The 13,988-nt window shown below is 37.0% G+C and overlaps 1 protein-coding gene across 1 annotated transcript in view; it reads left to right on the forward strand.

Annotated features, from left to right (window-relative positions):
• LOC104846752 (phospholipid-transporting ATPase ABCA3-like) overlaps window positions 1-13,988 on the forward strand; it is a 160,954-nt gene that overhangs the window by 39,397 nt on the left and 107,569 nt on the right. Inside the window, exons 8-9 of the mRNA XM_010598550.3 lie at window positions 12,722-12,895; window positions 13,641-13,819. Coding sequence (XP_010596852.1) covers window positions 12,722-12,895; window positions 13,641-13,819 — 353 coding nt within the window. The remainder of the gene's footprint in view (window positions 1-12,721; window positions 12,896-13,640; window positions 13,820-13,988) is intronic.

Here is a 13,988-nt window from a genome sequence, read left to right on the forward strand (position 1 = left end):
TGAAAAGACTGATATCATATGCATGTGAAATGATTTGGGAGGAAGTGAAGAGGCCAGTGAAAATCAATATAACACAGGATACATGAGAAAAAGGATAAAAACCAAAATAGAATCATATTTAGGAGCTCTTTCTAACCTTTAGCTGCTGTATCATATTTGGTGAATGTCTAGCCATCCATCAGGAAGGCTTTTATATATTCTGTGTGGAGGGATTCATGTCTTTGAATATATAAAAATGAGACGAGTGTGTGAAGAGGAAGAACACAAAAAAATAGCTTGACTGAAAGAGTCTTTGTGTTTAATTAAACCAGATCCTTATTGTATGTCTGCTATATGTATGTGTCTATGCCTGCCCCCATAGAACTAACATTGACCTTGGGGACATGAATATCATGTGCACAAAAAGTGATTTGAGGGGACATGCAGAGAGCAGTGAAAATTAGTGGAGCACAGCGTATACATGAAAAACAGGATAAAAATACTCCAGCTTCAGATTGAAGTTGAGAGAAACCTAAGGATGTTTCCTGAAGAGGTTGCTTTTGAAACAATTTTAAAGGATTGGAAGATAGATGTAGGGTGTCAAGTCAATGGATGCAAATATCCATTCATTCATTTATTTAAATCCTAGAGCACCTACCTTGTGCCTGGGACAGTATCTAATATAAAAAGGCTAGTATGAGGGCTTGCAAACCCTGGTGGCGTAGTGTTTAAGAGCTACGGCTGTTAACCAAAAAAGGCCGGCAGTTTGAATCCATCAGGTGCTCCTTGGAAACTCTGTGGGGGCAGTTCTACTCTATCCTATAGGGTTGCTATGAATTGGAGTCGACTCGATGGCAACAGGTTTTTTAATATGACGGATTACATGCGAAAAGCAGGTGTGACCAAATAACTCCATTTCATAGGTATTTTTCTTTTTTTCTCAGTACATTGTCATGGATATTATTAGTTGATCGGGGCGGGGGGGTCCTCCCAAGGCATAGGATCATACATACAACCTATAAAACAACAACAACAAAAATCAAAACAAAAAAAGCAAACCCAAGGATAGAGAAAAGTCGTGTGTTAACATGAGTGCAGAATGTGATATAATGAAGAGAGAAGTAAGATACGTAGAAAGCAAATAAGAATGTTTTCTATTTCTAGCATCGTAGCAGATAAGACACTCTGAACATTTTTGTATGTGTCTTCTGGTGCATATGTGCAAGGCTTTTATTGTGGTACATATTTAGAGATAGAATTGGTGGGTTACAGGGTTTATGAATGTCCTAACTTGATAGGTCATGTCAAACACTTCCAAAGTGGTTCTACAAATTTGTGGTCTACCTTGAAGATGCTGAAAAACCCTGTTGATCCATATCCTTTTCAGTATTTGGGTTTGGAAAATTTTAATTTATGCTAAATTAGGGGTATAATATTATCTCACAGTAATATTTTAAAATTTTTATTGCACGAAAATATATAAACCTACAATTTGCCATTTTTAAGTGTACAATTCAGTGACATAATTACATTTACAATGTTGCACAACCATGACCACTATCTATTTCCAAATTTGTTGTCATCCTAAATAGAAACTCACTTATGGACATTTAAATAGGCATTTTCCCTATTACTAGTGAAGCTGAGCATATATTTTTATTAATATGATTCATGTGTGTTTCCTCTTCTATGAAATCCGTTGTCCCTACTTTTATTTCTGATTTTAGTAACTTGAGTTTTCTCCCTTTTCTTCTTAGTCATTCAGGCTATTGTTGCCTGATAAAGGCTGCAGTCATGTGTTTACTGACTTTTCCAAACCATATTTCCAGAGCGTGAATTCCAATTGTGTGTAGTCACTAAAATTTCTTTTCTTTTATCTCTGCAGTCAGCCAGTGACCTGACAGATGACACACACACACACACACATACACATACAGAAATGTACTGGCCCTTTAAGCCTCTGTTCGGGGAGAAGCCCAGACTATGGTAATCATCTGTACTGGGCCTTGGGGGCACCATCAGACCAACCTAAATATACTACCAGGTATATGGAATACAGTGAGGCCTGCGCTTTGTAAACAGCGAGGCCCTGGTGAGAGCGGCTCAGGAAAGGATGATGGCAAGCAGACCTAAAAAAGCGTGCTGTGTCACACTGTAGGTGGGATTGCATGAGTCCTGGGAAGAAGCAGCTTCTGGAGCACGGTGAAGCCCCAGACTTGTGAACAGCCAGGCCCAGCACAGGCACCACGGGCAGAGACACCTGAGCACACAGACCTAAGAAAAGACGCTATGGCACGCTGCAGGTCTGGGACCCAGTGGGTACCAGTAGGGAATGAACGCACTGAGTCCAGTGAGGCCCAGACTGTGTGAACAGTCAACCTCTAGTGAAAGCAATTCAGGTTGGGGTGACTAATCAGGGAGACTTAAGAAACACCACCTTGGCACACAACAGGCCTGGGACCACATGGGTCCTGTGAGGAAGCAGCATGCGGAGCACAGTACATCTGGACTTTGCGAACAGCCAGGCCCCGGTCAAGGCAGCTAAGAAGCTGGACCTGGAGCAGAGCTGCTTGGCAAGCATAGTGCCAGTCCGAGTTCCTGGGCATGCAGTACTGGGACAGAGAGACTGAGGAGTGAGTACAATGTGGGCTGAAACAACTGAGAGTCTGACCTGTGGCTATCTAGCTCGGTGAGCATTGCACGAACTTGAGTTCCTGAACCCTCAGGCCTGGGACAGAGAGACCAGATAAACACAGTGTGGACCAAAACACTCCGGCAGTTGGATCTGGGACAGAAGGGCTCAATGAGCATAGCACAGGGCTGAGTTCATGAACACTCAGCCCTGGGACAGAGAGGATTGGTGAGTGAAGACTGAGCTGAGGTACCTGGGTGATATGACATGGAATGGGTCAGCTTGGTGAGCATAGTGTGGGCCTGAGTTCCTGAATACTTGAGCCAGGGACAGAGAGACTTGGTGACCACAGTACAGCCCAAAGCACCTGAGCAAACAGACCTGGGACAGAAAAGTTCATTGAGTACAACATGGACTGGATTTCCTGTGGATTCCAAGAAGAAGGTGAACACAGAATGAACTGCAGTTTGTGAACAGTGGTGACACACAGTAAATTGACAACAGCTGCTGCTTCTAGGGTGGGACTCTGAAGCTGGTATAGCACAGCCAGTGTTCTGGAAGAGGAGTCTTAGGGTACATCTGTGATGGCTGCACCTCCTGGGTGGAATTCTAGAGCTAGATTTGCATGGCTGAGGGCACCCAGGGTGGTTTGTGGTGAGCAACCAGAGACAGCTAGTATTCCCAAATGGGGGTTTGTGCTAGAGTGGCATAGCTGGTATACCTGGGGGTGCTAGTAAACTGGTAGCAGAGTAATATGGTCAATGTTCCCAATATCTTGAGGGGAAGCAACCACAACAAATACTACAAACCAGAGAGTTTGGTGTGAAGTGGCACCCCTGGGTAGGAAACTCATAAGAAGGGAACGATAGCAAGTGCACCAGGATGAAGAGTTTGGAGTTGAAGCAGAGAACTACAACCTTCAATAATTTAAAATAATAATAACAATAAAGAAGAGCGAATGCTAGAGAAGGGGAGGAATCTAATCTCCAGAGTTACCACAGTAAAATACTGTAATGTCTCAATTACAACCAACAATTACAGAGCATATGTAGAGAGACAGGAAAGACTGGCCCATGCAAAAGACCAAAATAAGGGGACAGAAACTACCCCTGAGGAAGGACAGATAATGGAATTACTGAACAAAGACTTTAAAGCAGCAATATTAAGCATGCTTAAAGAGTTAAAGGAAACAGAAAAAGAACCAACGAAAGTCAGGAAAACAACCCAAGAACAAAACAAGAATTTCAATAAAGAGATAGAAATTAAAAAAGAACACCAAATAGGAATACTGTAGCTGAAAAATAAAATGAACAATTGTCTGGCAGGGCTTAGGAGTAGATTTGAATTGGCAGAAGAAATAATCAGTAAGCTCAAAGATGAGACAATTGAGATTATTCAGTCTGAAGAGTAAAAAGAAAAAATAATGAAGAAAAAGAACCAAGTCTAAGATATGTGGAACACCATCAAGTGGAATAATATATGTGTTATGGAAGTCCTGGAGGGAGAAGAGAGAAAGGTACAGAAAAATTATTTGAAGAAATAATGGCCAGAAATTTCCCAAATATGATGAAAGATAAGAACTTGTACATCCAAGATGCTCAACGAATTTCACATAGAGTAAATCTGAATAGAGCCACATCCAAAGCACATTAAAACCAAACTCTCAAAAACCAAGGGCAAAGAGAAAAATTGGAAAGCAGCATGAGAAAAACAAAGTATCACATACAAAGAGTCTTCAGTAAGATTAAATGCCAGTTTCTCTGCAGAAACCATGCAGCAGAAAGACAGCAGAGTGACATTTAAAATGCTGAAAGAAAAGAACTTTCATCCAAGGATACTATGTTTGGCAAAACTGTCATTAAAAATGAGGGTGAAATTAAAATATTACCAGATAAACAGAAGCTGAAAAAATCTGTCACCACCAGACCAGTCCTACAAGAAATGCTAAAAAGTGTCCTCTAGAAGGAGAACTAAGGACACTTGACAGTAACTTGAAGTTGTACACACAGTGGGGCAGGGATTACCATTAAAGGAAATGGCTTGACAAGTATAAAAGCCAGAGTTAAAGTGTTGTTGTTTAGTAGATACAACTGGTATGCCCTTCTTGTTATATAACGGCAACAGCATTAAAAAAAAAAAAAAATTAAATATCTATGTATAATAATAAAATAAAGTTAAATTTAAATTTCAGGGTATCTGAGGTATAAAGATTTAATCAGTGATAACAACAACATAAACAGGGAGGGGGAAAGGAGTGGCATAGATACAGATTGTATGCTACTTACACTGGTATCAACATAAGCCAGGTTGTTGTAAATTGTTAAATGTAATTCTCATGGTAACACAAAGAAAGTAAATAAAACAACTATACACACGAAAAAAGAAGTGGAGAAACAAAATGGTTCAGCACCCCTCCCCCCCCCACACACAAATCTATACACCAAAGAAGTCAGCACTGGAGGAAAAAAGGGTCAAAGAAAGTATGACATACAAAAAACAAAAAAATGGCAAAAGTAAGTCCTCCTTTATTAGTAATTACTGTAAATGCAAATGGAATAGATGCTCCAATTGAGAGACTAGGCAGTGGCAGATTGGATTAAAAAAAACATGGCCCATCTATATTCTGTGTATAAGAGACAAACCTCAGACACAAATAGATTGAAAGTGAAAGGATGGAAGAAAACACTCCATGCAAACAGTAATCAAAAATATGTGGCAATTTTAACATCAAACGAAATGGACTTTAAGTCAAAATCTCCTGTAAGAGACAACTGACCCTGTGTAATGATTACAGTGTCAATTCATCAAGAAGACATAACTATTATAAATATTTGTGTACTTAAACTCAGAGCCCCAAAATTTATAAAGCAAACACAGAATCAAAGGGAGAAATAGATCTGTGATAATAGTTGGAAACTTTAATACACCACATTCAATAATGGATAGAACAACTAGAAGATCAGTAAAGAAAAAGAAAACTTCTGATCAGTAAAGAATAGAAACAGAACAACCCTATTAACCACCTAGCCCTACAGACATATATAAACCAAAAAAAAAAAAAAAACCAAACCCACTGCCATCAAGTCGATTCCAACTCATAGCGACCCTATAGGACAGAGTAGAACTACCCCATAGAGCTTCCAAGGAGCACCTGGTGGATTTGAACTGCTGACCTGTTGGTTAGCAGCCGTAGCACTTAACCGCTTCACCACCAGGTTTCCACAGACATATGTAGAACACTCCAACCAACAACAGCACAATGTACATTCTATTCTAGTTCACATGGAACATATTCCAGGATACACCACATCTTAGGACAGAAAGTAAGTCTCAGTAAATTTAGAAAGAATGAAATCATACGAAGTATCCTTTCTGATCACAATGAAATGAAGCTAGAAATTAATAACATAAGGAAAACTGGAAAAGATACTAATATGTGGAAACTAAACACACTACTAAACAATGAATAGGTAAAAGGAGAAATTAAGAAACAAATAGAAAAATATTTAGAGTTGAACAAGAATGAAAGCACAACATACCAAAACTTATAAGATGCACTGAAGGCAGTACTCTGAGAGAAATTTATAGCAATTAATATCTATTTTAAAAAAGAGCAAAGATCCCAAATCAGTAACCTAACTCTACAACTTGAGGAATTAGAAAAGGAAGAACAAACTATACCTGAGGCTACCAGAAGAAAGGAAATAATAAAGGCCAGAGCAGAAACGAATGAAATAGAGAAGAAAAAAAACAAAAACAGAGAATCAATGAAACCAGAAGTTAGTTTTTTGAAAAGATCAACAAATTCGACAAATCTTTGGCTAGACTGACAAAAATTTGAAATGAAAGTGGGGCCATTACAACCAACACTATAGAAATAAAAAAGAATGTAAGGGAATACTATGAACAATTGTACACCAACAAATTGGATAATTTAGAGAAAATAGATTTCTTGAAACACATGAACTTCCTACATCGACTCAAGAAGAAATAATGGATCTCAATAGACCTATAACAAGTGAAGAGATTGAATCAGTAATTTAAAAGCTCCCAACAACAACAGCAAAGTCCTGGACCAGATGGCTTCACTGTGGAATTCTACTACACATTTATAGAAGAGGTGACCACAATCCTACTTAAACTTTTCTTAAAAAAATAGAAGAGAAGGGAACACTTCCTAACTCATACTGTGAGGGAGCCTAATCCTGCTACCAAAGCCATACAAGGACACCACAAGAAGAGAAAACTACAGACCAATATCCCTAATGAACAAAGATGCAAAAATACTTAGCAAAATACTAGAAAACCAAATAAAAAAAACATGTTAAAAAGATTTTACACTGTGATCAAGTGGGATTTGTCCCAAGAATGCAAAGGTGTTTCAACATTAGAAAATCAGTGTAATACACCACATTAACAGAAGAAAAGAAAAGGAATCGTGATTACCTCAATGAATGCAGAAAAGGTTTTTGACAAAATTCAATACTCTTTCTTGACATACACACTCAGCACACTAGGCATAGAAGGAAATTCTTCAATGTAATAAAGGGCATTTATGAAAAACCCACATCTAACATTATACTCCTTGGAGAAAGACTGAGAGCTTTCTTAGTAAGATTGGGAACAAGACATGGATGCCCATTCTAGCCACTGCTATTCAATATTGTTCTGGAAGCTATACCCAGAGCAATTAGGCTAGCAAGAAAAAAAAAAAATGTATTCAAATCAGGAAGGAGGAAGTAAAACTACCCCTTTTTGCAGATGACATGGTCCTATGTGTAGAAAACCCCAAAGAAAGCTACTAGAACTAATAAATGAATTCAACAAAGGGGCAGGGTACAAGGTCAATAAACAAAAGTTGGTTGGGTTTCTATACATCAGCAATGAGTAAGCTGAAAAGGAAATTTAGGAAACATCATTTTCAATAAACCAAACCCATTGCCGTCAAAAATAAAGTATGTAGGAATAAATTTAACAAGGAAGGTGAAAGACTTACAGAAAATTATAAAACATTTTTGAAAGACGTTAAAGAAGACCTAAATAAATAGAAGCATATGCCATATTCACGGATGGGAAGGCTTAATATAGTTAAGACGTCAGTACTACTGAAAGCAATCTGTAGATTCAGTGCAATCTCCGTCAATACTCCAACGGCCTTCTTTGCAGAAATGGAAAAGCCAATCCACAAATTTATATGGAATGGCAAGGGACTCCAAATAGGTAAAGCAATCTTGAAGAATAAAGGAGAACTCCCTGATTTTAAAGCATTCTACAAAGCTACTGTAATTAAGACAGCCTGGTACTTATAGGAAACCCTGGTGGCGTAGTGGTTAAGTGCTACGGCTGCTAACCAAGAGGTTGGCAGTTCAAATCCACCAGGCGCTCCTTGGAAACTTTATGGGGCAGTTGTACTCTGTCCTATAGGGTCCCTATGAGTCGGAATCGACTCGACGGCAGTGGGTTTTTTGGTACTATATAATAGACATATGTTGTTGTGTGCCACAGAGTCAATTCTAACTCATAGCCATTCTATGTAAGAGTAGAACTGCCCCGTAGGGTTTCCTAGGGAGCCTTGGTGGTGTAGTGGTTAAGAGCTCAGCTGCTAACAAAGAGGTCAGCGGTTCGAATCCACCAGCCACTCCTTGGAAACCCCATGGGGCAGTTCTACTCTGACTATACAGTTGCTATGAGTCAGAATTGACTCGATGGCAACGGGTTTGTTCTTTTGGAATCTTTATGGGAGCAGATCACCAGGTCTTTTCTCCTATGGAACTGCTGATGGGTTTGAACCGCTGACCTTTCGGTTAGCAGCCGAGCACTTAACCATTGAGCTACCAGGGTTCCCTAATAGACATATAGGCCAACGGGATAGAATTGAAAATGCAGAAATAAATCTATGGTCAACTGATTTTCAACTAGGGTGCCAAGTCCATTCAACGAAGAAGAAAGAATCTCTTCAGTAAATGGTGCTGGGAAAATTGGATTTCTATATGCAGAAGAATGAAACAGGATCCATGGCTCACACCATACACAAAAACCAATTTGAAGTGGATTAAGGAACTAGATGTGAAAACTAAAACTGTAAAATTCTTAGAAGAAAATATAGGAGTGAGGCTTTGGGACCTAGTTTTTAACAGTAAAAAAAAAAAAAAAACAGTAGATTGTCAGATATGATAATAAAACTTGAGCAGCAAAAGACAAAACAGATTCGACCTCATAAAAATTAAATATTTTTGCACATCAAAGGACTTTATCAACAAAGTGAAAACCTACAGATTGAGAGATAGTTTTCAAGAGCCATCTATCAGATAAGGACCTAATATCCACCACATTAATGTATATATAACATAAGATATATATATCTTCTATAACTTAACAAAAAGATGACCCAACAAAAAAATGGACAAATGACCAGAACTAGATGGTGTCTGGCTACCACCAGTGACCGCCCTGACAGGGAGCACAACAGAGAGTCCCTGATGGAGCAGGAGAAAAGTGTGGAGAACTCAAATTCACATAAAAAGACCAGACTTAATGGTCTGACTGAGACTGAAGGAACCCCTGAAGCCATGGCCCCCAAACGCTCTGTTAATCCAGAAGTAAAACTATTCCCAAAGCCCACTCTTCAGACAAAGATTAGACTGGACTATAAACCATAAAATAGTACTCATGAAGAGTGTGCTTCTTAGTTCAAGCAGCTACATGAGACCAAATGGGCCGCTTCTGACCGGAGGCAGGATGAGATGGCGGGAAGGGACAGGAGCTGGTTGGATGGACGTGGGAAACCTGGGGTGGAAAGGGGGAGTGTGCTATCACATTATAGCAATTGTAATTAGTGTCACATAACAATATGTGTATAAATTTTTGTATAAGTAACTAGCTTGAGCTATAAACTTTCACCTAAAGCACAATAAAAAAAGGAAAAAAAGTTGACAGATGACTTGAACACACAGCGTACCAAAACAGTATTCAAATGGCCAACAAGCACATGAAGAGATGCTCAACATTGTTAGCCATTAAGGATATGCAAATCAAAACCACTATGAGCTATCTCCTCACCCTCATTAGAATGATAATATTAAAAGGAAAACAAAAAGTATTGGTCAGGTTGTAGAGAAACTGGAACCTTCATCCATTGCTGGTGGGAATGTAAAATGGTACAACCATTGTGGTAAACAGTTTGGTGGGTCCTGAGAAAGTTGGTCATGTAACTCCCATATGACCCAGTAATTCCAATCCTAGGTATATAACCAAAGAAGAAGAAGTGAAAGCAGAAACACAAACAGAAACCTGAACACCAAAGTTCATTGCAGGACTTTTCACAATAGCCAAAAAATGGAAACAATCAAAATGTCCATCAACAGATGAATGGATAAACAAAATGGTATATGCATACAATGGAGTATTATGCCCCGTAAAAAGAAATGAATTTCTAATGTGTGCCACAGCACGGATCAACCTTCAAAACATACTGAACAAAATAAGTCAGTTGCAGAAGGATAAATATTATTTCACTTATATAAAAAATATATATATACACACACCAAAGATCATTAATAATTATCCAGGGAGGGGATGGATGGAGAAAGGGGAAGTTTTTGTTTGGCGGGGGAGGAGGGGAGTTGAGTTTATGTTAACAGTAGTGGAATATTTTGGGAAAGGATAATGGTGGCACAATGTGAAAAATATAATCAATGTTATTGAATTCCAGATGTGGAAGATGTTCTGAGGAATATTTTAGTGTGTACATTTTCACTAAAAAAAAAAAAAAAAAGAGCCACAATGCATTTTCTCTTACTGAAATTTAACAACTTTTTTCTTCATAAAGTGGTCTTCTTATTATTATAAGTTTTTTTATTAGATTACTTCACTCAGTTTTGCTAAGTTGTATTTTTTAAAGTTTATCTTCTTAGTATGTTTTCAAATTTATTGGTATAATATTGTTAGATTAATATGGTTCTTTTAATATTTTTAAAGTCTGTAGCATCTGTAGTGACACATCTTTTATTCCTTGTACTGGCCATTTGTGTCTTCTCTTTTTTTTTTTTTCCTTGATTGAATTCATGTGAATGTTTATTGGCTTTTCAGAGAATCAACTCTTTTCTTTTTTGATCCTTGTGATTATGTTTATTTTATACTTCATTAATTTCTGTTTTCATTTTTATTTTTTTCCTTACATAAACTTTGTGTTTGCATTTTTCCCCTAACTTCTGGTAATAGACATTTGGCTTATTTATTTTCAATATTTAGTTTAATAAGTGAATTTAAGTCTAGACATTTCCCTCTTCGTAATGCTTTGGCAGCATTCCACAAATTTTGATAAATAAGGTTTTGCTGTTTTTCCATGAAAATATTTTAGAACTCTTTTTTTTTTTTTTATGATTTCGTCTTGAACTTCAGAATTATTTAGGTGTGTGTATTAATTTTCCAACATATTAGGTTTTTTTCTGGATTTTTTTGGTTTCCAACTTAATTTAACTCCTTTGAAATTTTTGGGGACTGACTTTGTGCTCTGTTTCCTAAAATAAATACACCATGTATGCTTGAAAGAAATGTATATTACGAGGTTGTTTGGTATAGTAGCTATGTATGTCCATTAGGCAACATTTATTAATCTCATTGTTCACTTTTCTACATCCTTACTGATTTTTTTCTATTTGGTTCATTAGTTACTAAGAGAGATATGTTTAAATCTCCAGCTATGATTGTAGATTTATGTATTTCTTCTCAAAATTTGGGAATTTTTGCCTTATATATTTTGATGCTATGTTACCAGTTGTATTTTATATATTTCCTTGGTTAAATTTAACTCCCCATTGACTCTGTGTGCACTTCTTTTGTTTGTTTATGATTTAGGCTTCAAAGGGAAAACAAACAAAAAACACAACCACGCCCACTATAAGTCTCTAGTTCATATGCTCTTACTCACCTAGATGATTCTCTACACCCCTACTTTCTCCTCAAACCTCCAAATATTGTCCTCCATCTACTCTCAGTGTTACCTGCTTTCATAAGGAAAATGGAAATATCACACACCTGGTAGGGTATATACTCACATACTCTTCCTTTTCATTCTCATATCTAAAGCTAAATTCTGTTTACACATTGGATTCCATGTACTCTCACCCATTCAAAGACATACTTTCTCTAGTTCTCTGTCTTCTAAAGAATCTTTTTTATTTATTTTTTTGTTCTCTACTGAATCATTTACTCTACCATACAAATACACTGTTATTTCTCCAAACTTAAGTAACATTATATTAACCTCGATTCTCCCTTTAGCTGCTGCCTTTGTACTCCTTGTACTCCTTTGTCACAAAAGTTCATAAGAGAACTGTCTGTATTTGTTGTCTCCAGTTTATTCCCTCTCATTCTGTTTAAGATTTTAGTTGTGAAAAATAAGACACATCGATTAGTGCATAAAATGTAAATGTTTTAGTTGGTGGGTGGGATGTGTGGAGTGAGGTAAAGAGAGAAAGCAGGAATCACTCCTAATAAAATTCATAATATCTACTTTTAATTGGGGTGCTGAATTTTAACTCCTGATGGAGTTAGTGGGTCTCTTGACAAGAATTTTCAGTATTTTATCAGAACTCTTTTCAGTATTTTTTAGAACTCTTAATACTCTAAGCCACATCCTTTTCTTTGACATCACTATGAGTTGGAGCTGATTAAACGGCACCTAATAATTTTTTTAACAGTCATGACATAGACTGAACCTCAAAGTGTCTGGAAACACAGCCTGTGTATTTTCAGATTATGCCAATAGAAATATAAATTTACAATTTCTTATGCTGAGTAATAATAAATATGAAAATTTTCCATTAAAAGCTATAATATTCATCTTCATTGCATATAGGTGGATAAATTCAAGAAAAGTTAGTTCCTCAAATGTTTCATTTCAGTCTTTAATTAATTCAAAAAAATGTTTGAGCACTTACTATGTGCTAGACATTTTATTATGTGCTGGGGGAAGCAATGGTGAAGAAAACATCTATTCCTTTATCTCATAAAATTTATTTTTGTGTGCTATTTTATAATAAAGTTATTTTTATTTTAGATTTTGGCAAATCATTATAATTGACCTTAAAATTTCCTCCTTATATGCAGCTTTTTATGCTGTTTCTTTTGGAGGATTCCTTTATTTTGCCACATATTTGCCATATACCATCATTTCTCAAAGCTATCCAAAGATGACAGTCATCCAGAAGCTGGCTTCCTGTCTCAGCTCAAATATTGCAATGGCACTGGGAACTCAATTACTAGTGAAGGCGGAAGCAGAGAGTGAGTATTATTTTGCCTTGCTCTAGTAGATGTATCCTTGTTGTCTCATCAGATATTCACATTTTAGTATTGCTCGATATTGCTAAACTGCCCTCCAAAAAATTAGACTAATTTATATCATCCTCTATAGTGTGGGTATCTCCACAGTCCTTTTAAAAATTTACTGCAAGTCTGTTAGGGTCTCTTCCTACTCCTTTTCCAGAATTGCCACCCTCTGTCTAGTGGTAGGGGAAGAAGCAACATGGATTTGCTTTTAGTAATTTCTTTCTTCCCTTTTCCATCCATGCATTATCTACGCAAAGATTCTACTCATTTGTTCTGTAGTCAGCATACATCCTTACTTCTCAGTGATTGTAAATATTTTTCCAGAATTATATATTCTTGTAAACATTCAGCTAGTATGAGGAAGAGTAGAGAGAGGAAGGTCGTTTCTTAATCCATAGTTCTGCTTATTGTTTTTAAATCTTGTTTTCCTAATCTTTTGGTATACTTTATTTTTGTTTTGGTCATTGCCAACTGTTTTTTGGTTTGGGGTATAGGACAGAGTGCCTTTCATGGTACATATTCAGTTGTCCTCTCAGGTAATCTAAATTCTAAGGGTATAAGAAAGTAGTTGTTCACAGTAGGTATCTCTAGAGAGTAAAAACACATTTTATTTTCTTTTCTGTTTAATTATGATGAAGACAAATAACTCTGTTTTAGTCTCAGTTGGAACCTATATTAAATGTCTCCTGTTGTGTTTTAGATATTGGAATTAAATGGAATAACATTTTGTCATCAACACAAACAGATAACTTTGTCTTTGCCTATATACTGGGAATGCTTTTGTTTGATGCTTTCTTGTATGGCCTTGTGGCCTGGTATATAGAAGCTGTCTTTCCGGGAGAGTATGGTGTGCCTAAGCCATGGAACTTTTTCTTGCTGGTGAGTTACAATGCTTCTGTTATGAAGAGAGACCACAGTCCTTCAGAACCTGTTTTGTAATAGCTATGAAAGCCATCATGGATTAATTTTGTACTGTCTATAATTTAATCAATAGATCAGATGAAAGAATAATTCTCATCTACACTCCAGCCATACTCATTCACTAGCC

Source organism: Loxodonta africana, chromosome 12, assembly GCF_030014295.1.
Source record: "Loxodonta africana isolate mLoxAfr1 chromosome 12, mLoxAfr1.hap2, whole genome shotgun sequence".
Lineage (NCBI taxonomy): Eukaryota > Metazoa > Chordata > Mammalia > Proboscidea > Elephantidae > Loxodonta > Loxodonta africana.